The sequence below is a fragment of the Nerophis ophidion genome, linkage group LG23 (genome assembly GCF_033978795.1).
Source record: "Nerophis ophidion isolate RoL-2023_Sa linkage group LG23, RoL_Noph_v1.0, whole genome shotgun sequence".
In the NCBI taxonomy this organism is placed as follows: domain Eukaryota; kingdom Metazoa; phylum Chordata; class Actinopteri; order Syngnathiformes; family Syngnathidae; genus Nerophis; species Nerophis ophidion.
This window is the reverse complement of record NC_084633.1, coordinates 17,325,866-17,350,210: the sequence shown is the minus strand read 5'-3', so window position 1 is coordinate 17,350,210 and position 24,345 is coordinate 17,325,866. Positions and strand designations below refer to the sequence as shown.

Below are 24,345 nucleotides of genomic sequence, written 5' to 3'. Positions count from 1 at the left end.
GCCAACATGGCACTGCCATATTTATTATTGAACTCACAAAATGCATTATTTTTTTTAACATGCCTCAAAACAGCAGCTTGGAGTATGGGACATGCTCTCCCTGAGAGACAATTGAGGAGGTAGCAGGGGAGTATATTGTAGCGTCCTGAAAGAGTTAGTGCTGCAAGGGGTTCTGGGTATTTGTTCTGTTGTGTTTAAGTTGTGTTACGGTGCAGATGTTCTCCCGAAATGTTTGTCATTCTTGTTTGGTGTGGGTTCAAAGTGTGGCGCATTTTTTGTAACAGTATTAAAGTTGTTTATCCAGCCACCCTCAGTGTGACCTGTATGGCTGTTGACCAAGTATGAATGCATTCACTTGTGTGTGTGTGTGAAAAGCTGTAGATATTATGTGATTGGGCCGGCGCACAAAGGCAGTTCCTTCAAGGTTTATGGGGGTTCTGTACTTCTCCCTATGTCCATGTACCACTCTGTACAGCTGCGTTTTAAAAAAAGTCATAAATTTTACTTTTTGATACCGATAATTTCCGTTATTACATTTTAAAGCATTTCTCGGCCGATATTATCAGACATCTCTACATTGTACACAATACTCACCGAAAGCTCTCTTGTTCAGATTACAGCACACAGTTGACTGTGGTCACGTATATAGTTGTGATCAAAATGATTCAACCCCCACTTGGGGTGTAACGGTACGTGTATTTGTATCAAACCGTTTCGGTACAGGGGTTTCGGTTCGGTTCGGAGGTGTACCGAACGAGTACATGCTAGCAGCTAGCAGGCCAAGACAACATGTTAAAGCCAGTAGTAGTGTATATTGTAGCGGTCCGGAAGAGTTAGTGCTGCAAGGTGGTTCTGGGTATTTGTTCTGTTGTGTTTATGTTGTGTTACGGTGCGGATGTTCTCCCAAAATGTGTTTATTTTTGTTTGGTGTGGGTTCACAGTGTGGCGCATAATTGTAACAGTGTTAAAGTTGTTTATATGGCCACCGTCAGTGTGACCTGTATGCTGTTGATCAAGTATGCCTTGCATTTACATACATGTGTGTAGAAGTCACATATATATTACGTGACTGGGTCGGCACGCTGTTTGTGAAGAGGTAAAACAGACTTGACGACAGGTTGTAGAGGACGCTAAAGACAGTGCCATTAAGGCACACCCCTAATATTGTTGTCCGGGTGGAATTCGGGAAACTGGTTGCACTGGGAGATTTTCGGGAGGGGCACTGAAATTCGAGAGTCTCCCGGGAAATCGGTGAATGCGGTGTTACAGCGGCACCGCTGTATAACACAGGCGGGCCAGTTCTTATGTTAATTTGATATTGCCTCAAGGGCCAAATGAAATTACACGGCAGGCCAAATTTGGCCCGCGGGCCAGAGTTTGACACCCATGCACTATGTCATCAGTTTCTGATTTATTAAATTGTATAACAGTGCAAAATATTGCTCATTTGTAGTGGTCTTTCTTGAACTATTTGGAAAGAAAGATATACAAATAACTAAAAACTTGTTGAAAAATAAACAAGTGATTCAATTATAAATAAAGATTTCTACAAATATAAGTAATCATCAACTTAAAGTGCCCTCTTTGGGGATTGTAATAGAGATCCATCTGGATTCATGAACTTCATTCTAAACATTTATTCACAAAAAAAGAAATCTTTAACATCAATATTTATGGAACACGTCTACAAAAAACGGCGGGCGGTGTTGATGAACGTGGACCCCGACTTAAACAAGTTGAAACACTTATTGGGGTGTTACCATTTAGTGGTCAATTGTACGGAATATGTACTGTACTGTGCAATCTACTAATAAAAGTCTCAATCAATCAATCAAAAGAAACACTTTAAATGTAGAAACGTTTTGTTAAGAAACCATTCTGAGCCTTAACTTATTTAGTTTTCATTTTATATGTTATATATGTATTAACCCTGGCAATGGACCCTGTGTGTATATGAATGTTATGCCGTTGTTTACAAATTTGGTAAATAAAGAACCAAAAAATTTATATTTTGTTGTTTTCTTACTGTACCAAAAATGAACGGAACCGTGACCTCTAAACCGAGGTACGTACCGAACCGAAATTTTTGTGTACCGTTACACCCCTAACCCCCACACAATTTTGGTGTTTTAGCAAGTTGGACATTTATTCCGTATTTTGTTTATAGTCATATCAAATAAAGATGCATTAAATAGACAAATGCAACTTGAATTACATTATATTTTGTAACATACCAAACAGTGTCATTTCTCTTATCTCATTGACAAAATGATTCAACCCCTTGAAGATATAACTTTTAAGAACAGAATTTGAATAAGGTCTTTTCAATCAGGTGTTGAAAACACCTGTAGATGTGATTAGAACCATAACGAGCAACAATTAAACTGATTGAAAAAGACTGATGCTCAGCTTCTTGTAGATGGTCAATGGTGTATTTGCAACATTGTGAAGTCCAGGGAGTGGTCAAAGAAGTCAAGAGAGGAGGTCATTTCTCTTCATAAGAAAGGATATGGATATAAGAAAATAGCAAAGACATTACACATTCCAAGAGACACAGTTGGGTGCGTAATTTGCAAGTTTAAAGCTAAAGGCACAGTGGAAACACTACCTGGGCATGGTAGAAAGAGGATGCTGTCTTCAACTGCTGTCCAGTATTTGAAGCATACAGTGGTGAAAAACCCCTGGGTAACAGCTGAGGAACTACAACAGGACATTGCAGAGGGGGGAACGCAGGTTTTGTCCCAGATATTAAGGCGCGCACAATGAGATGAAGGCCTCCGTGCCAGAACTTTCTTCTGACTACCAGGCACAAGAAAAATAGACACCAGTATGCCAAAAATCATACGGACAAACCCCAAAGGTTTTGGGAAACTGTTCTATGGAGTGATGAGACAAAACTGGAACTCTTTGGGCCTATGAATCAACGTTATGTCTGGAGGAGAAAAATATGAAGCTTACAAAGAGAAGAACACCTTGCCTACTGTTAAGCATGGTGGGGGGGGTCAATCATGCTCTGGGGCTGTTTCTCTGCCTCAGGTACCGGGAATCTCCAGCGCGTTCAAGGCATCATAAATTCTATTTCCTAGCAGGATATATTAGCTGCAAATGTCATGAAGTCAGTGACGAAGCTGAGGCTTGGGAGACGTTGGACCTTCCAACAGGACAAGGATCCCAAGCATACCTCCAAATCAACATCAGAGTGGTTGCAGAAGAAGGGCTGGAAGATTCTGGAGTGGCCTTCATAGTCGCCAGACCTAAATCCTCTAGAAAAGCTGTGGTGGGACTTGAAGAAGGCAGTTGCAGCACGCAAGGCCAAGAATATGAATGAACTGGAGGCCTTTGCCCAAGAGGAATGGGCTAAAATACCTGTAGATGGTTGCAAGAAGCTTAGGTATCACGTTTGAAGGATGTCATTACTGCCAAAGGGTGTTCTACTAAGTACTAAAGATGCATGGAACTAGGGGGTTGAATCATTTTGTCAATGAGATATTAAGAAAAATGTTCTTTTTTGGTATTTTGTAAAAAACAGTGTTACAATTTAAGTTGCATTTGTCTATTTGACACATCTTTATTTGATATGACTATAACCAAAATACGGAATAAATCTCCAACTTGCTAAAACACCAAAATTGTGTGGGGGTTGAATAATTTTGATCACAACTGTATGTTCAGTGGTTGCCTTGATCAAACTCAATTTTATTTAGATAGACACAAACAATGTATACGTACATGCATACATACAAGCACACAAATGATTACGAAGTGAGGGTGCTACACTGCGGCAATTTCGTGCCATGCTGACAAAACCAATGTTTTCGAGTGCTTTAGTTTATTTAATTTTTTTTCAAAGCAAAGGAGTTAACATGAAAGTGCTGATGTAATATGCAGATATGTGTTCACTTGAAACGTACAAACAAAAGCAATTTAACAATATCCAGCTATGTGCCATTCTGAGGTTTACAGTGCAAGGGAAATAATGTGATTGTTCTCCCCCAGTTATATATGATTAACCGTCACATTTTATGAAAAAACTCACATTTTATGGAAAAAAAAAAAAAAAAGACATACAAATCCAGCAAGTAAAAGACATTCATTGTAGAATATTTACATTAAGAGTTGAATTGTTGATCGCATCACCTCCAGCTTGTCTGTGCCACAACGCTGTAATTACTAATAATGAATCGTGCTTGGACTCCTGGAGAAATGGCCATACCTGAGTGATACTCATAAACGTTGTGATAAGGGTCGAGAGGAGTAGACTTTTGGAATTTTGTGGCCCACTGCCACTTCCACCATCCATATTCATCAGTGGCTTTATTGGCATCGGTGTAGAAGCCCACCCATGACTTGACAAACACTGACCTCCAGTCTCGAAATGCTTTGCCCACAAATAAGCGAGCACAAGCCTTACCATCCTTAACAAATAGCTGAAGGCTTGCGTCGTAGTCTTGTAGCTGGACTTTTTCTGGATTCCGAAACTCGCTGCCCCTGCAGATCTCCTCAGCCACGACTGTCCAGCAACAGTACTTTGTTCTTGTCTTGTGTAGCCGTGCCTGAAGACCAGTATTCAGTAGTACAGAGGTGTCCATATTGCCAGAGTCGCTTCCAATCTGCTTAGAATACAGAGCTGTCTGGCCCTCATTGTCCTTAAACAGTAGTAGCATTACACGTTGCTGTAGGCGGGCTTCAGAAACACCCTGCCAATGAATCCTAGCTTTTCCGTTTGTGCCAGTCGTCACCTCAAGTTGAATGTTTTCCTCATCAAAAAGCTCCCTTGGAACTTGACCGTCGTGGTGATTTTGGTCGCTGCTTGAAATGTTGACGACACAATGTCCGGACATTCTTTTTGCACCCCGGTTTATATTGATTGGGAAGTATTTTTCCTCAAGGATGATAAACAGCAGTAGACCAAGGCAAGCAAGGTCAGCCCATTTACTAATGAGGCTCCTTATCTGTGTGTTGTCGATATTGCTTCCAAAGTCTTCTTTGAGGTTTCTCACAGAGTTACTAGTGCCTTCTTCCCCTGAAAACTCTCTGATTTGTCTCAGCAGGTTGGTAGTGATCTGATATGTGTGAGCGGGATCATAACGTGTGCCTTCATTTGAGTTTTCATAATGTTGCGTGATATAGACTTCATCTATTATCTCGCTGGCTTGCTCTCTCACTCGAAATATAATCCGGTCTCTGTTGCCTCCTCTGTACCGTCTCTCTGGATTGAGAACATATTCAGGAAGCTCGGAATTGGCTAGTCTGTGGTTAAGATTGCCGACTGTGTAGTAACGGTATCTGATATTTCCCTGAGGCAGTGGATTCAACATCCTCTCGTAGTTTCCATAGTGATGAGACCCAAATTGTTCTCGGTTTGGGTCAAAAGTCAGATGTATGACATCATTATTATCAATGTCAATCTCGTTCGCAAACCAGTAAAGCAGTATGAGAGTGTGCTTCGGCACGGCTCGATCAAAGTCAACTTTTTTCAAGTCGTTAATGGAATGTAGCTTCTTAATGGCAGACACGGAAGCGAGGCAAAGTAGCAGCACAGCGCAGCGAAGAACAAATCTTCCCGACATCTTCATCCTGTTTGGAGGTTTGAAAGGTAATTTCTTGTATTAGTTACCCATGCTTACTGTATATCATACATGTACAGTCATGGTCAAAAGTTTACATACACTTGTGAAGGATATAATGTCACGGCCGTCTTGAGTTTCCAATAATTTTGATAACACTTATTTCTGTGGCCAAAACAGCTCAATTTTTCTTTCATCTGACGTCACATGGACAGATAAGACCTTCTGGAGGAATGTTCTGTGGTCAGATGAAACAAAAATTGAGCTAGTTTGGCCACAATACCCAGCAATATGTCAGGAACACCATGTCGACCGTCAAGCATGGTGGTGGTAGTATTATGCTCTAGGCCTGTTTTGCTGCCAACGCAAGTGGGGCTTTACAGAGAGTAAATGGGACAATGAAAAAGGAGGATTACCTCCAAATTCTTCAGCCCGGAGGTTGGGTCTTGGGCGCAGTTGGGTGTTCCAACAGGTGACCCCAAACACACTTTGTAATTGTTAAAGTGATGGCTAATATCATCCACCTCTCAAACCCATGCCAGAATAACGGATGTAATAGCATTTTATTCAGCCAACCACGGTCCGTGACGTATTTACTACCGGGCCGCAGAGAAACATGAAATAATTTATAAAAGACTGCATTTTCTCCCACTTAACTTTCGCCTGTCCCACGAGACACACCACGTATAAGCTTCTTTCGCATCCTAATAATTCCCCCAAAAACGGATTAACTCACTGGAATATAAAGACAATATAACAAATATCCATAAACGTAAATGCATATGCAAAAGTGCAATGTATTTATCTGTACAGTAATATATTTATTTATATCTGCACCTTATTGCGCTTTTATCTTGCACTACAACGAGTTAATGCAACACAATTTTGTTCTTATCTGCACTGTAAAGTTCAAATTTGAATGACAATAAGACTGTGGTTTGTGCTGCCCTTTGAGACACTTGTGATTAAGGGCTATATAAATAAACATTGATTGATTGATGTAGTCTAAGTCTCCTAAGTTTATAGATGTACAATAAAACACCTCATAGTCATTTTCCATTTGTTATATTTGTTATAACTTTGTGACATGATACAATGCACATTAATGAACGTTTACGATATATATGTGACCGATTTGTAGCCAAAGGCTGAGTTCCATCTGCATGTCAAGGCAAAGAAACAAGTCCAGGGCTAATTCAGTGTTATAGTGAGTTGTATTTCCCATGCACTTATTTTTGCTGTATTTAACTGGCACAAGTGGAAAGCCCGGTCCCTGAAAATAATGCCTACGTTAAACTGGTCCGTGGTGCAAAAAAGGTTGGGGAGCACTGCTTTAGTAGTTCAATATGTTCCGTTTACTTATGTGCCTTTTGTGTATAATCTTATTGTTTCACTTGTTTGTACTTTGTGATGCCATATTTATTTTTGGTTAGCCCTTTTTAGATGAAAGCCATGTTCACATACATATTTTACGTAATTTCAATATGTATTAATGTAATCTTGATTATTATTTTTGCCATAATCATGCAGTCCTTAAAGCCTTTAGCACACTAACTAAATGTAGTGACATTAAACACTAAGCATCCTTGAAAAAGGCAACTATCTGTCAATAACAATGAAGTCATACTCCTTTATCTCAAACAGAAACAAGATCAAAACAATCAGTGGCACTTACCTCTACAAATCGGCTGCTGTTTACTGTTTGATCTGTATGTTGTTCTCTGGCTAGGTTTTATGCTCCCTGGGTTACTATTTACTGAGAAATGAAACTGGAAAATCAGGCTCCTTTGGTAAAGTACCACTTTCACTTTTGCGAAAATTGAGAGCCAGCAGTATTACGTGTATCTGTATAGGAGGTGGGACTTGAAACAGCCAGTTTAGTTTATTTAATACACACCTTGTACTTTGCACTTTGCAAGACTATTAGGAGTAGGAGCCACGATTACGTGGCCATGAAACGTCAACACTTCTTTAGCTGTGTTTGATTAATATAAATACAAATATTGTCACTGTTTTGTTGAATTGGTGTTTTTGTGTTTCAGAATGGTCCACTGAACTGAAGTAAAGCAGGCTTAGGATATGGGTTTTTATCAGGAACACCCATTGTTATTTATCATTATTCAAATATACAGTGTTGCGTAAGTCAGTGGTTCTCAACCTTTTTTCAGTGATGTACCCCCTGTGAACATTTTTTTAATTCATGTACCCCCTAATCAGCGCTAAGCATTTTTGGTTGAAAAAAAAAGAGATAAAGAAGTAAAATACAGCACTAAGTCATCAGTTTCTGATTTATTAAATTGTGAACAGTGCAAAATATTGCTCATTTGTAGTGGGGTTTCTTGAACTATTTGGGAAAAAAAGATATAAAAATAACTAAAAACTTGTTGAAAAGTAAACAAGTGATTCAATTATAAATACAGATTTCTACTCCGGCTTCCTCCCACTTCCAAAGACATGCACCTGGGGATAGGTTGATTGGCAACACTAAATTGGCCCTAGTGTGTGAATGTGAGTGTGAATGTTGTCTGTCTGTCTGTGTTGGCCCTGCGATGAGGTGGCGACTTGTCCAGGGTGTACCCCGCCTTCCGCCCGATTGTAGCTGAGATAGGCGCCAGCGCCCCCCGCGAAAGGGAATAAGCGGTAGAAAATGGATGGATGGATGGATTTCTACACATAGAAGTAATCATCAACTTAAAGTGCCCGCTTTGGGGATTGTAATAGAGATCCATCTGGATTCATCAACTTAATTCTAAACATTTCTTCACAAAAAAAGAAATCTTTAACATCAATATTTATGGAACATGTCCACAAAAAAATCGAGCTGTCAACACTGAATATTGCATTGTTTTTTTTCTTCACAGTTTATGAACTTACATTCATATTTTGTCAAAGTATTATTCAATAAATATATTTATAAAGGATTTTTGAGTTGCTGTTATTTTTAGAATATTTCAAAAAAAAATCTCACATACCCCTTGGCATACCTTCAAGTACCCCCAGGGGTACGCGTACCCCCATTTGAGAACCACTGGCATAAGTAATAAATCATCAATCAATCAATCAATGTTTATTTAGCCCCAAATCACAAATGTCTCAAAGGACTGAACAAATCATTACGACTACAACATCCTCGGAAGAACCCACAAAAGGGCAAGGAAAACTCACACCCAGTGACTTTTCATGTATAAATCATGATTGCAAATGCCTTTTCTGTGGTGCATGCAAAGCACAAGGGTCACAGTTTTTTCATTGCATTGTGTTATAATTCTCCAACCAACCAGCAGGAGATGCTGTTGCATAGCTATTGGACCTCACAACACCTGTATATTATTAAAGCAGTGCAGCGTGGTCAATGCAGAACACTTGGAGACATTCTAATTTAGTCAGCAACTCACTGGGCTTCCTGAGCCTGAACATTTCTTATAAGAATGTGGGTCACTACCAGTAATATAGTGTCTCTTTTGTCCATTTAATATACCGTACATCCTCTAAATGTAGTAAGTGTGTCCGTTTTCCCTAAACAGTTGGACCTATTTAGTACACATATAAATGAACAAATACACGCACCTAAATGCAGTGTTTTTCAACCTTTTGTGAGCTAAGGCACATTTTTCAGAGGCACACCACCAGCAGAAATAATTTAAAAAAGAAAACTCAGTTGACAGTAAAAAGTTGTTGTCGCAATTGTTGGATATGACTTTATACCAGTGGTTCTCAACCTTTTTTCAGTGATGTACCCCCTCTGAACATTTTTTTAATTCAAGTACCCCCTAATCAGAGCAAAGCATTTTTGGTTGAAAAAAAAAGAGATAAAGAAGTAAAATACAGCACTATGTCATCAGTTTCTGATTTATTCAATTGTATAACAGTGCAGAATATTGCTCATTTGTAGTGGTCTTCCTTGAACTATTTGGGTAAAAAGATATAAAAATAACTAAAAACTTGTTGAAAAAATACAAGTGATTCAATTATAAATAAAGATTTCTACACATAGAAGTAATCATCAACTTAAAGTGTCCTCTTTGGGGATTGTAATAGAGATCCATCTGGATTCATCAACTTAATACTAAACATTTCTTCACAAAAAAAGAAATCTTTAACATCAATATTGATGGAACATGTCCACAAAAAAATCTAGATGTCAACACTGAATATTGCATTGTTGTATTTCTCTTCACAGTTTATGAACTTACATTCATATTTTGTTGAAGTATTATTCAATAAATATATTTATAAAGGATTTTCGAATTGTTGCTATTTTTAGAATATTTACAAAAAATCTCACTTACCCCTTGGCATACCTTCAAGTACCCCCAGGGGTACGCGTAGCCCCATTTGAGAACCACTGATTTAGACCATAACCAAGCATGCATCACTATAGCTCTTGTCTCAAAGTAGGTCACGACCTGTCACATCTCACCCTGACTTATTTTGATTTTTTTCCTGTTTTCCCGTGTGTAGTGTTTTAGTTCTTGTCTTGCACTCCTACTTTGGTGGCTCTTTCTCTTTTTTTTTGGTATTTTCCTGTAGCAGTTTCATGTCTTCCTTTTGAGCAATATTTCCCGCATCTACTTTGTTTTAGCCATCAAGAATATTTCAGTTGTTTTTATCCTTCTTTGTGGGGACATTGTCGTATTCCCATGTCATGTTCGGATGTACTTTGTGGACACCGTCTTCGCTCCACTGTAAGTCTTTGCTGTCGTCCAGCATTCTGTTTTTGTTTATTTTGCAGCCAGTTCAGTTTTAATTTTGTTCTGCATAGCCTTCCCCAAGCCTCACTGCCTTTTCTTAGGAGCACTTGCCTTTTGTTTATTTTTGGTTTAAGCATTAGATACCTTTTTACCTGCGCTATGCCTCCCTCTGTTTCCGACATCCATCCATCCATCAATTTTCTACTGTCTATCCCCTTTGGGGTCACGGGGAGGACATGCAAACTCCACACAGAAAGATCCCGAGCCCGGGATTGAACCCAGGACTACTCAGGACCTTCGTATTGTGAGGCACACACACTAACCCCTCCTCCACCGTGCTGCCCCTGTTTCCAACATCTACGAAGCAATTAGCTACCTGTTGCCACCTACTGATATGGAAGAGTATTACACGGTTAATCTGCCGAGGTCTAGACAGAACCGACACTCAACAACAACACATCATTTGCAGACTATAATTACTGGTTTGCAAAATGTATTTTTAACCCAAATAGGTGAAATTAGATCATTTTCCACACCCGTGAGATAGTCTGGTGTGCCGCGGCACAGTGGTTGAAAAACACTGCATTAATGTATACACAGAAAACGTACGTCAGTGTAAATGCTTTGGCTTTCTACACCAAAATTCATCTATTTAAACTTCTTCTTCTCCAAATTTTGGTGCGTTCTACCTTTCACATTTTTCACCCGTTTCAAACCGTTTGAGCTTCAAACTCTTCCGCGTATTTGGGAATCACAGACTTTCCCTTGACTAATTCCCAGATTTCCTGAAATTCCAGGTTTTCCGGGACATTTTTCCCATTTAAAATAAATTGGCAATTTTAAAACTTTCACCAATTCCACATTTTTCAACCTTTTCAAACCATTCCACCTTCAACACATTCCACCATTCTGGAACTTCAAACTATAATTTTTCCAAGTTCCAAAAAATTCCAGGATTTTCCAGAATACCTTCTTTTCCAAAGCCCTATTCCCACTCTTTTTTCTGGCGACTATTCCTTCCACATTTGTCGCATTTCAACCGTTCCACCATCAAATCATTCCTCTTAATCAGGACAAAAAGCTATCTTGTTTTTTGAACTGAAAAAATTCCCGGATTTCCCAAAATTCCAGGAATTCCGTGATACCATTTCTCAATTGAACATGTTACTACTTCAACATTTCTCAACCGATTTGGAAAAAAATTACCAACCATTTCAACTCATTCAGACCTTTCAAGTTTTTTACCATTTAAAAAAAAAAATCCCACTTTTCCTGAAATTGCCATATTTTTTTCGGAAATTTTGAAATGGGACATTTTTCAAAGTTCCACAATTCCCACATTTTTCATCTGATTCAAACCGTTCCAACTTCAAAATATTCAGCCTATTTAGTTATTGTGTGCTCTACTCCAACAATTCGAAAAAAAATAAAATCCTGGATTCCCCATAATTCCTTTTTTTTTTTTTTTTTTTGCGTTTTCTCCATTCAAAATGAATTGGCCATTTTTCAAACTTCCACAATTTCCACATTCTTTTACCAATTCAAACCATTCCACCTTCAACACATTCAACTCATCCTGGAGATGAAAACTACCCTTTTTCCAAGTTAAGAGAAATTCCAGATTTTCCCAAAATTCCCTAATACCATTTACTACTTCAACATTTCTTGCCCGACTTAAACACTTCTAACATCAACCATTTCAACTCATTCAGTCAATTCAAGTTTTTTACCATTTTCAAAAAAAAATCCCACTTTTCCCGAAATTCCCACATTTAAAAAAAATTTCCACTGAACTCAATGGGACGTACTTCAAAGTACCGCAATTCCCACATTTTTCATCTGATTCAAACCGTTCCAACTTCAAAATATTCTGCTTGTTCAGGAATTGTGTGCTCTACTTAAACAATTTAAAAAAAAAATCCCGGATTTCTCATTATTATTTTTTTTGCATTTTCCCCATTTAAAATGAATTGTCCATTTTTCAAACGTCCACCATTCCCACAATATTCCACCCTCAACACATTTAACTCATCTTAGACATTCAAACTACCCTTTTTCCAAGTAAAAGAAAAATTACAGATATTCCCCAACACCATTTACTATCTCAACATTTCTTGCCCGAGTTTAAATAATTCTAACATCAACCAATTCAGCTCATTTAGGACTTTCATGCTCCTAATCATTTCCAAAAAATCTTGGTTTTCCCAAAATTCCCATTGAAACGAATGGGACATTTTTCCAAGTTGCACAATTCCCACATTTTTCAATTTATTCAAACCATTATTCAGCACCTCCTGGTACCCCAGCACCTCCAAAACCCTCAAGTCTAGACTCCAAACATCCCAGAATAAGCTAATTCGGTTACTTTTAGACCTCCACCCCAGATCACACCTCAATCCAACCCACTTCTCCAAAGTGGGCTGGCTCAGGGTGGAGGACAGAATAAAACAACTTGCACTGAGCCTAGTCTATAAAATCCGCTACACCTCCTTGATCCCGAAGTACATGTCAAACTACTTCCTTAACGTAAATGACCGCCATAACCACAACACCAGGGGGAGCTCCACAAACCACGTTAAACCCAGATTTCGATCTAACAAAGGTCTTAACTCATTCTTTTTCTATGCCACATCAATGTGGAATGCACTCCCAACAGGTATAAAAGTAAGTGCATCTCTATATTCCTTCAAAACCCCTCTAAAACAACACCTCCAGGCAACTTCAACACTTTACTAATACCCTCCTCCATTCACATCCCATCTCCCCGGATTATAAACAACTCAAATGTACTTCTAATGTATATACTTGTTCTTATGCTATGTGAACTCACTGGCTGTACATATCCTACTAAATAAGACCTACACTGTTTCAATGTCCACATTTCTCTGTTGATGCAATTGTTGATGACTGAAGTACTGATATCAACCAAAGCTCCCCACCCACCCCCCGGATTGTAAATAATGTAAATAATTCAATGTACATACTATGATGATTAACTTGTGTGATGACTGTATTATGTTGATAGTATATATTTGTACCATGAATTGATTAACGTGGACCCCGACTTAAACAAGTTGAAAAACTTATTGGGGTGTTACCATTTAGTGGTCAATTGTACGGAATATGTACTGTACTGTGCAATCTACTAATACAAGTATCTATCAATCAATCAAACCATTCTGACATCCACACATTCCACTCATCCTGGACATTCAAACTTGCACTTCTCAAGTTCCAAACCAAATTCCGGTTTTCCTGGAAATTCAAACTCTTCAACATTTAAACCATTTCTACGTTCATCCTACATTTCCTTAGCATTTCAGTTCAGCGTCAGCTCTTCAACATTCAAAGCATTCCAATATTCAAACTATTCTTACATTCATACTACATTATGTCAGCATTTCTCTTCCACTTCAGCATTGGAGCATTCACACGCATTTCCTTCAGTAACTGCCTCTTCTGGTTGTCTCTTAATATCCTGCATATTGCAGACGGGCGCAGTGACAGCACTCATTTCTTTTCTTCCTGTGGTCACCACCCATATCTTTCACAAAGGCAGCACAAAAGTAGCACAGATGCTACATTGTATCCCCCACCTTCTTGTTTATTTACATTCTTTATTACACCAGGCACTAGGTGATGTCAGTGAAAGTGAACTATTAGGCACGCCTTACCTAAATTGTGTCCAGAATGTTAGTGTCTCATACTTGATGGAATCCATTCCCTCCACTCTTCAAATCCCCCCAGATAAGACTCGCCCCAGTCACTGCTCTCAAACAAAGGAAGGCGTGAGTCATGTGTCTTTTATCCATCACGTGTCATCACGGGTCTAGAAGGACCTGTGATGACACCACCAGGGCCGTAACCAGGATTTGACAAATGCCGAGGTCAAGAAATGGTGGTCTAAGGGAAGCTTTGGAAAGGCTGAAATCATGGGTATGGCAGCCCCATTTTAATAAAAAAAAGAAAGGACTGTTAGATATATTGATATTGTGTATCGGCTGGGGACATCTCTGCGCTGCTGATCCGCCTCCGCTTGGGATGGTTTCCTGCTGGCTCCGCTGTGAGCGGGACTCTCGCTGCTGTGTTGGATCCGCTTTGGACTGGACTCTCGCGACTGTGTTCGATCCATTATGGATTGAACTTTCACAGTATCATGTTAGACCTGGTCGACATCCATTGCTTTCCTCCTCTCCAAGGTTCTCATATCAATCAATCAATGTTTACTTATATAGCCCTAAATCACTAGTGTCTCAAAGGGCTGCACAGACCACCACGACATCTTCGGTAGGCCCACATAAGGGCAAGGAAAACTCACACCCAGTGGGACATTGGTGACAATAATGACCCAGTGGGACGTCGGTGACAATGATGACTATGAGAACCTTGGAGAGGAGGAAAGCAATGGATGTCGAGTGGGTCTAACATGATACTGTGAAAGTTCAATCCACAATGGATCCAACACAGTCGCGAGAGTCCAGTCCAAAGAGGATCCAAGACACAGCAGCGAGAGTCCCGTTCACAGCGGAGCCAGCAGGAAACCATCCCAAGCGGAGGCGGACCAGCAGCGCAGAGATGTCCCCAGCCGATACCCAGGCGAGCAGTACATGGCCACCGGATCGGACCGGACCCCCTCCACAAGGGAGAGTGGGACATAGAAGAAAAAGAAAAGAAACGGCAAATCAACTGGTCTAAAAAGGGAGTCTATTTAAAGGCTAGAGTATACAAACGAGTTTTAAGGTGAGACTTAAATGCTTCTACTGAGGTGGCATCATAGTCATCATTGTCACCGACGTCCCACTGGGTGTGAGTTTTCCTTGCCCTTATGTGGGCCTACCGAGGATGTCGTAGTGGTTTGTGCAGCCCTTTGAGACACTAGTGATTTAGGGCTATATAAGTAAACGATTGATTGATTGATAGAAAATGATGTTGATTGTCAAAGATGTTAGATAATCCATCCATCCATCCATTTACTACCGCTTATTCCCTTTTGGGGTCGCGGGGGGCGCTGGCGCCTATCTCAGCTACAATCGGGCGGAAGGCGGAGTACACCCTGGACAAGTCGCCACCTCATCGCAGGGCCAACACAGATAGACAGACAACATTCACACACTAGGGCCAATTTAGTGTTGCCAATCAACCTATCCCCAGGTGCATGTCTTTGGAAGTGGGAAGTGTTAGATAATATAACATGATAATTCTCCCTTAATGGATGCTTTTATTATTTATATATAATAATATATAACACACATCCACTATATTGCCAAAAGTATCAGGTTCAAGTTTATTTGTCACATGCAGACTACACCACGGTGAAATGCTTTTTTACATGCTCTTCAGATATTGCATCCAGTGGGATCCAAACACTAGTTGCAGAATCTAATACACTAAATCAAAGAAATCAAAAAAATTGAATAGCTCTGATGTACATTAATTACAAGACAATTAAGTTGCACAATAAGTCACAGTAGTTATGGTAGAAGTATCAGTACTGTTACGACCGGTTGGCATAGTGATGGCAAATTTGTCCCTTCGTGGATGCGTCGACATGAACACAGCAACGGTAAGTTTAAATGATTTATTAAACTTAACAAAAGCAGGCTATGAACAAAAACACTGGAGCTAACAGACAAAATAAACCAAGGGCGCTAGCATAAAAGCTAGGAATAGAAAACAGAAAAACTACACTTGGCACGAAGGCACACAAAAAGGAAAAACAATTAATCAGCGTGAGAGCTGGAATAAAACAAAGGCTTAGCGTGAAAAGCTAGCGAGAATATACATACGGTAGTAGACAGTCGTGAATGTTGCTCGAAGGCAAATTAGAGTCCCAGAAAGAATAACGAAAAGGGGCGAGCTTAAATAAGGGAGTTGTTTAGAAGAAACAGGTGTGCGTAGATAACAAGGGCAGGTGGAACCAATGGGAGACCATGGAGACCAGATAAACAGGAAGTGCTCAAACTAAGGAACGGAAGAGTCCAAAATCACAACAAGTACAAATAGAAGTACAGTAGCCAAACACAGTGCAAGATCAAATAGTATAACAGTATGTACAGCAGGGGTGGGCATTACGTCGATCGCGAGCTACCGGTCGATCGCGGAGGATGTGTCAGTCGATCGCAAGCCAGGCATTAAAGGGGAACATTATCACCAGACCTATGTAAGCGTCAATGTATACCTTGATGTTGCAGAAAAAAGACCAAATATTTTTTTAACCAATTTCCTAACTCTAAATGGGTGAATTTTGTCGAATCAAACGCCTTTCTGTTTATTGCTCTGGTGGCGATGACGTCAGAATGTGACGTCACCGAGATAATACAGCAGCCATTTTAATTTTCTACACATTACACACACGAGTCTCAGCTCTGTTATTTTCCGTTTTTTCGACTATTTTTTGGAACCATACCTCGTCGGTGTGTTGTCGGAGGGTGTAACAACACTAACAGGGAGGGATTCAAGTTGCACCACTGGCAAGAAATCTGCCGCCAGACCCCCATTGAATGTACCAGCGTGTCTTCACATGCTATTTACCGGCGATGACAGACATGGCACAGAGATGTATGGATAACCTGCAGATGCATTTGCAATGATAAAGTCAACAAAATCACAAAGGTGAGTTTTGTTGATGTTGACTTATGCGATAATCAGACATATTTGGTCGCGGCGTGACTGCCAGCTAATCGATGCTAACATGCTGTTTACCGGCGGTGCTGAAGCAGACATGGCACAGAGATGTATGGATAACCTGCAGATGCATTTGCAACTATATCACGTTTCCTTCCACCCACATTTAATGCGAAAAAAACACTTACCAATCGACCGATTTAAGTTGCTCCATTATCACAAAATGCAAAAGTCCTGATCATTTGGTCCGCACATTTTACCGCCGATGCTGTCGCAGCTATTCGGCCATGCTATGGCTATGAATAGCGTCAATAGCTATTCGCTCAATAGCTTCAGTTTCTTCTTCAATACGTTCATACTCCAACCATCTGTTTCAATACATGCGTAATCTGTTGAATCGCTTAAACCGCTGAAATCCGAGTCTGAATCCGAGCTAATGTCACTATATCTTCCTGTGGTATTCCCATTGTTTGTTTACATTGGCAGCCCTGTATGACGTCACAGGGAAATGGATAGTGGTTTCGAAAATAGCGTAAATAAGGCACTTTAAAGCTTTATTTAGGGATAATCCAGGACCGGTAAAATTTTGAAAAAAACTTCAATAAATACAACAAGCCACTGGGAACTGATTTTTATTGTTTTTAACCCTTTTGAAATTGTGATAATGTTCCCCTTTAAAAAAATAGACATAACAATGAGCAATCATCAATCTTCACCAAGACTTCACTTTCGTCAGTTGTTTGACATTCTCGGCACCCGAGGATCTTGTGGGATGACGCTGGCTGCTGCGATCTCATATTAAGAAAAAAGTCACTGACAGGACGGAGAGAAACACTTTTTATTTCAACAGACTCTTGGGCCGTACCTGCTGTCAAAACTCTAAAGACCGACTGCACAGTTCCTGTCTTCACCATAAAAAAGCTGCTTCATCCTGCCTGTGCTAACAAAATAAGAGTCTCACAAAGCTAGCGTGCTCAAGCTAGCAAGCTACGGAGTTTGATGCTAATGTATTTCTCCCCCGCCCTCAGCGACCGCTCCCTCTCCTCTCTCGCCCACACACTCACCTGCTGCCACACATTGAAAGGGCCAAACACATATGCTACTCTCATAACAAATTGTTTAAAAACGAGTATGCAAGTTGGACAAATGAGATGCCAAATCCAACCACTTTCATGTGGTATCGGACAAAAAGGAGAACTTTTTTTCTCCTCCATTTGAAAATGCGGACGTTGTCAGCACCACTGTCTGATTCCAATCAATGCAAGTCATCAGAATCAGGTAATACACCAACTTATATTCTTGTCTTCATGAAAGAAAGGAATCTATATGTGAAGTGAAGTGAATTATATTTATATAGCGCTTTTCTCTAGTGACTCAAAGCGCTTTCCACAGTGTAACCCAATATCAAAGTTACATTTAAAGCAGTGTGGGTGGCACTGGGAGCAGGTGGGTAAAGTGTCTTGCCCAAGGACACAACGGCAGTAACTAGGATGGCACAAGCGGGAATCGAACCTGCAACCCACAAGTTGCTGGCACGGCCACTCTACCAACCGAGCTATAGATAGCAAGATAGCAAGAGTAACCCCCCCTTTATAAAAAAGGTAGCAAATTAGAACCAACCTGTAGGGGTGGGCAATATCGCAAAGTTGGGTATCGATACCGATCCGATCCCGGCCAGTGTGGTGTCGTCATCTGATGGGGGGCGGGGGGGACTTCGGGGTATCGATACTTTTGAAAAACAAATTTGTACTTTTGCCTTTATTAATTGATTATGATAATAATACAACACGGGCTTCACGGTGGCAGAGGGGTTAGTGCGTCTGCCTCACAATACCATATGTGTTACACATGCTTGTATTATCATTAAACACCATTAACTTGTTGACAAAAATGTCTCTTTCATAAATAAATAAATATAAATTATAAATATGAATGAGGTAGATCTCCTCAACTTGGTCAATTGGAAAAGTAGCTCGCCTAAAGAAAAAGTGTGAGCACCCCTGATGTACAGTATAGGAAGCAACAAATATTAAGGTGTCTACAGTTCTTTGCCAGTTGAGTAGTGAAAGTAGTATGAACAAAGGTAATGGAATAGTATGACTTCTTTATACTCTTGTTTTTACATTATTTTTACATTATTTACAATCATTGAATGAAGACTATTGTAGTCCGGTAATTACAGTGGTAAGTAAAGTATTTGGCCACCCATCCAAATGATCAGAATCAGGTGTCCTAATCACTTGGCCCGGTATATAAAATCAAGCTCTTAGGCATGGAGACTGTTTCTACAAACACTAGTGAAAGAATGGGCCGCTCTCAGTGATTTCCAGCATGGAACTGTCATAGGATGCTAACTGTGCAACAAATCCAGTCCTTGCTCCTAAATATTCCAAAGTCAACTTTATTATAAGAAAAGGGAAGAGTTTGGGAACAACAGCCACCAAGTGGTAGGCCACGTAAGGAACAGTGTAATTTGGCCTGTCGCCACCATCACATCGCTGCCACCACAGCCTGGGGGGGCAATAGACTACATACTGTAGTGACGTAGACCGGCTTCGTTGCGTGATACGATATATCTCGATATTTTTTCCGTAAAGTAAAAACAAAACGGTCTTAGTTACCTGAGATACTAAGTATGTCATTGTTTACATATGCTCAACTCATCATGCTTCGTTTATTACAGGATTTGGGAAGCCTGTAGTTGATTTTTATTATGTAAATGTTATATTTTTATCAACGTGATAACAGGGACCCTATCATTCCAAACTAGGCTGCTACATTACTAAAGATGAATGTAAATATTGCTGAAGAAATACAAACCCTGTTTCCATATGAGTTGGGAAATTGTGTTAGATTTAAATATAAATGTAATACAATGATTAGCAAATCCTTTTCAACCCATATTCAATTGAATGCACTACAAAGACAAGATATTTGATGTTCAAACTCATAAAATTATTTTTTTGCAAATAATAATTAACTTAAAATTTCATGGCTGCAACACGTGCCAAAGTAGTTGGGAAAGGGCATGTTCACCACTGTGTTACATCACCTTTTCTTTTAACAACACTCAATAAACGTTTGGGAACTGAGGAAACTAGTTGTTGAAGCTTTGAAAGTTCAATTCTTTCCCATTCTTGTTTTATGTAGAGCTTCAGTCGTTCAACAGTCTAAGGTCTCGGCTGTCGTATTTTACGCTTCATGATGCGCCACACATTTTTGATGGGAGACAGGTCTAGACTGCAGGCGGGCCAGTCTAGTACCCACACTCTTTTTTTTACAAAGCCACGCTGTTGTAACACGTGCTGAATGTGGCTTGGCATTGTCTTGCTGAAATAAGCAGGGGCGTCCATGAAAAAGATGGCAGCATATGTTGTTCCAAAACCTGTATGTACCTTTCAGCATTAATGGTACCTTCACTGATGTGTAAGTTACCCATGCCTTGGGCACTAAAGCTCCCTCATACCATCACAGATGCTGGCTTTTGAACTTTGCGTCGATAACAGTCTGGATGGTTCGCTTCCCTTATGGTCCGGATGACACAATGTCCATCTTAGATGATCTCGGGCCCAGAGAAGCCGGCAGCGTTTCTGGATGTTGTTGATAAATGGCTTTCGCTTTGCATAGTAGAGTTTTAACTTGCACTTACAGATGTAGCGACAAACTTTATTTAGTGACAGTGGTTTTCTGAAGTGTTCCTGAGCCCATGTGGTGTTATCCTTTAGAGATTGATGTCGGTTTTTGATACAGTGCCGTCCGAGGGATCAAAGGTCACCGTCATTCAATGTTGGTTTCCGGCCATGCCGCTTACGTGGAGTGATTTCTCCAGATTCTCCGAATCTTTTGATGATATTATGGACCGTAGATGTTGAAATCCCTAAATTTCTTGCAATTGAACTTTGAGAAACATTGTTCTTAAACTGTTTGACTATTTGCTCACGCAGTTGTGGACAAAGGGGTGTACCTCGCCCCATCCTTTCTTGTGAAAGACTGAGCATTTTTTGGGAAGCTGTTTTTGTACCCAATCATGGCACCCACCTGTTCCCAATTAGCCTGCACACCTGTGGGAGGTTCCAAATATGTGTTCGATGAGCATTTCTCAACTTTATCAGTATTTATTGTCACCTTTCCCAACTTTGTCACATGTTGCTGGCATCAAATTCTAAAGTTAATGATTATTTGCAAAAAAAAAAAAAAAAAGTTTATCAATTTGAACATAAAATATGTTGTCTGTAGCATATGAATATGGGTTGAAAATGATTTGCAAATTGTATTCCGGTTATATTTACATCTAACACAATTTCCCAACTCATATGGAAACAGGGTTTGTAGTACAATGGCAATAGCAGGGACTATTCATCCCTGAACACCTTGGAGTTCATGCAGGCTTTATGATTCACTCATATTATTATATCAACTATCAGAGACAGAAACTATTCATTTAACATAATGTCCTTTTTTGCTGCTTCTACACAGCTCAATCAACACAGAAAAAGGTAAAGTGAAATAGCTTGTCTTTCTCTCCGTAACACACTTATGCATGTGGCTCTCGCACCGTGGGTTGCTGAGCCCCGTGCTACACAAGGTGCATTTGCTGTTAATTACATCATCTTCTTTTTGTCACTCATAAAAAATACCCAGGACATGACCTCGGTGACCTTAATGGTAGTTACGACCATGGACACCACGTAGATTAGCCCTCCAAACTCCCCGTAAAGCCATCAGTCTTGATCTCAAGAGTAAAGGGGGTTGCCTGCATTCAAACAGTTCAGGTTTCAGTGCTTTGCTTCAGGGCAAGGGCAAAGATGATACAGTATTCCCTTGCCTCAGACTTTTCTGTCTCCTTCTTGTGTAACCTGAATATCTATTCTGCTACTTTTTGACTTGATAAACAACACGTTTTGCTTTTCTTATGCATTCTTTTTAGTAAATAAATGCGAGCAAAATATAAAATATGGCAATAAAGAAACATCGAAACACCTCCATTATCGTCTTATACACATGCTGTAGGTATGTACAAACCCCGTTTCCATATGAGTTGGGAAATTGTGTTGGATGTAAATATAAACGGAATACAATGATTTGCGAATCCTTTTCAACCCATATTCAGTTGAATGCACTACAAAGACAAGATATTTGATGTTCAAACTAATAAACTTTTTTTTTTTTTTTTTACAAATAATAATTAACTTAGAATTTCATGGCTGCAACACATGCCGAAGTAGTTGGGAAAGGGCATGTTCACCACTGTGTTAAATCACCTTTTCTTTTAACAACACTCAATAAATGTTTGGGAACTGAGGAAACTAATTGTTGAAGCTTTGAAAGTGGAATTCTTTACCATTCTTGTTTTATGTAGAGCTTCAGTTGTTCAACAGTCCCTGGTCTTGTTGTCGTATTTTACGCTTCATAATGCGCCACACCTTTTTGATGGAGACATGTGTTAGATGTAAACAAACGGAATACGATGATTTGCAAATTCTTTTCAACCCATATTCAGTTGAATGCACTACAAAGACAAGATATTTGATGTTCAAACTCATAAACTTTTTTTTTTTTTTTTGCAAATAATAATTAACTTAGAATTTCATGGCTACAACACATGCCGAAGTAGTTGGGAAAGGGCATGTTCACCACTGTGTTACATCACCTTTTCTTTTAACAACACTCAATAAATGTTTGGGAACTGAGGAAACTAATTGTTGAAGCTTTGAAAGTGGAATTCTTTACCATTCTTGCTTGATGTACAGCTTAAGTTGTTCAACAGTCCGGGGTCTTGTTGTCGTATTTTACGCTTCATAATGCGCCACGCATTTTCGATGGGCTGCGGGCCAGGAAAGTACCCGCACTCTTTTACTACGAAGCCACGCTGTTGTAAGGCCTCAACCTTTCTCCTCCAAACATATTGCTGGGTATTGTGGCCAAACAGCTCAATTTGTGTTCCGTCTGACCACAGAACTTTCCTCCAGAAGGTCTTATCTTTGTCCATGTGATGTCAGGCGAAACAAAAATGTAGCTATTTGGCCACAATACCTAGCACTATGTTTGGAGGAGAAAAGGTGAGGCCTTTAATCTCAGGAACACCAGGCCCACCGTCAAGCATGGTGGTAGTAGTATTATTCTATGGGCCTGTTTTGCTGCTAATGGAACTAATGCTTTACAAGAGAGTAAATGGGACGATGAGAAAGGAGGATTACCTCCAAACTCTTAAATTCTTCATCCATTTTTTTTTCCAATATTAATCAATGATACTTTAATTTCAAGCCTCCGTTTAGTTTCTTCCTCTCGCTCCCGGTCAGACTTTTGCTCGGATATGTACGGTTGACTGCTAAAATCCACCGATGTTGCCATTTATAATTAAAAATAGAATATAACTTTGGTCTGATATTTTTGGTCCCTTGTGACAGTGGTTCTCAAATGGGGGCACGCGTACCCCTGGGGGTACTTGAAGGTATGCCAAGGGGTACGTGAGATTTTAAAAAAATATTCTAAAAATAGCAACAATTCAAAAATCCTTTATAAATATATTTATTGAATAATACTTCAACAATATATGAATGTATGTCCAGGCTCGGGATCTTTCTGTGTGGAGTTTGCATGTTCTCCCCGTGAATGCGTGGGTTCCCTCCGGGTACTCCGGCTTCCTCCCACTTCCAAAGACATGCACCTGGGGATAGGTTGATTGGCAACACTAAATTGGCCCTAGTGTGTGAATGTGAGTGTGAATGTTGTCTGTCTATCTGTGTTGGCCCTGCGATGAGGTGGCGACTTGTCCAGGGTGTACCCTGCCTTCCGCCCGATTGTAGCTGAGATAGGCGCCAGCGCCCCCCGCGACCCCGAAAGGGAATAAGCGGTAGAAAATGGATGGATGGATGTTCATAAAGTGTGAAAAGAAATGCAACAATGCAATATTCAGTGTTTACAACTAGATTTTTTGTGGACATGTTCCATAAATATTGATGTTAAAGATTTCTTTTTTGTGAAGAAATGTTTAGAATGAAGTTGATGAATTCAAATGGATCTCTATTACAATCCCCAAAGAGGGCACTTTAAGTTGATGATTACTTCTATGTGTAGAAATCTTTATTTATAATTGAATCACTTGATTATTTTTCAACAAGTTTTTAGTTATTTTTAAATCTTTTTTTCCCCAAATAGTTCAAGAAAGACCACTACAAATGAGCAATATTTTGCACCGTTACACAATTTAGTGAATCATAAACTGATGACATAGTGCTGTATTTTACTTCTTTATCTCTTTTTTTTAACCAAAAATGCTTTGCTCTTATTAGGGGGTACTTGAATTAAAAAAAATGTTCACAGGGGGTACGTCACTGAAAAAAGGTTGAGAACCTTCGCCTTGTGAGAAGCGTATTGTACTAAAACACTACAAACATGGCTGAAAGCACCGGAATGCCGTCTCAGTCAACGTGACAAAGCTCGTTTTCCAGAGACTCTCAGAA

General features: G+C 39.8%; 2 protein-coding genes across 7 annotated transcripts in view; one reads left to right on the top strand and one right to left on the bottom strand.

Annotated features, from left to right (window-relative positions):
• Positions 1 to 24,345, top strand: part of LOC133541572 (septin-9-like) — a 259,974-nt gene that overhangs the window by 175,882 nt on the left and 59,747 nt on the right. The window lies entirely within an intron of this gene.
• On the bottom strand, positions 3,668 to 7,409 carry LOC133541574 (uncharacterized). Of its 2 annotated transcripts, none has more exons than XM_061885052.1 (2): positions 7,243 to 7,409; positions 3,668 to 5,577 (listed from the first exon to the last, which is right to left on the bottom strand). In XM_061885052.1, the coding sequence occupies exon 2, from the start codon at positions 5,574 to 5,576 to the stop codon at positions 4,134 to 4,136; it is 1,443 nt and encodes a 480-aa protein (XP_061741036.1). In that variant the 5' UTR covers position 5,577; positions 7,243 to 7,409; the 3' UTR covers positions 3,668 to 4,133. The 2 variants fall into 2 exon arrangements, with proteins under 2 accessions (XP_061741036.1, XP_061741037.1); XM_061885053.1 differs by lacking the exon at positions 7,243 to 7,409 and adding an exon at positions 5,984 to 6,220.

What these genes read in the sequence shown, in the direction of transcription:
- LOC133541574 (XM_061885052.1), bottom strand. Translation starts at nt 5,576, where the DNA reads ATGAAGATGTCGGGAAGATTTGTTCTTCGCTGCGCTGTGCTGCTACTT.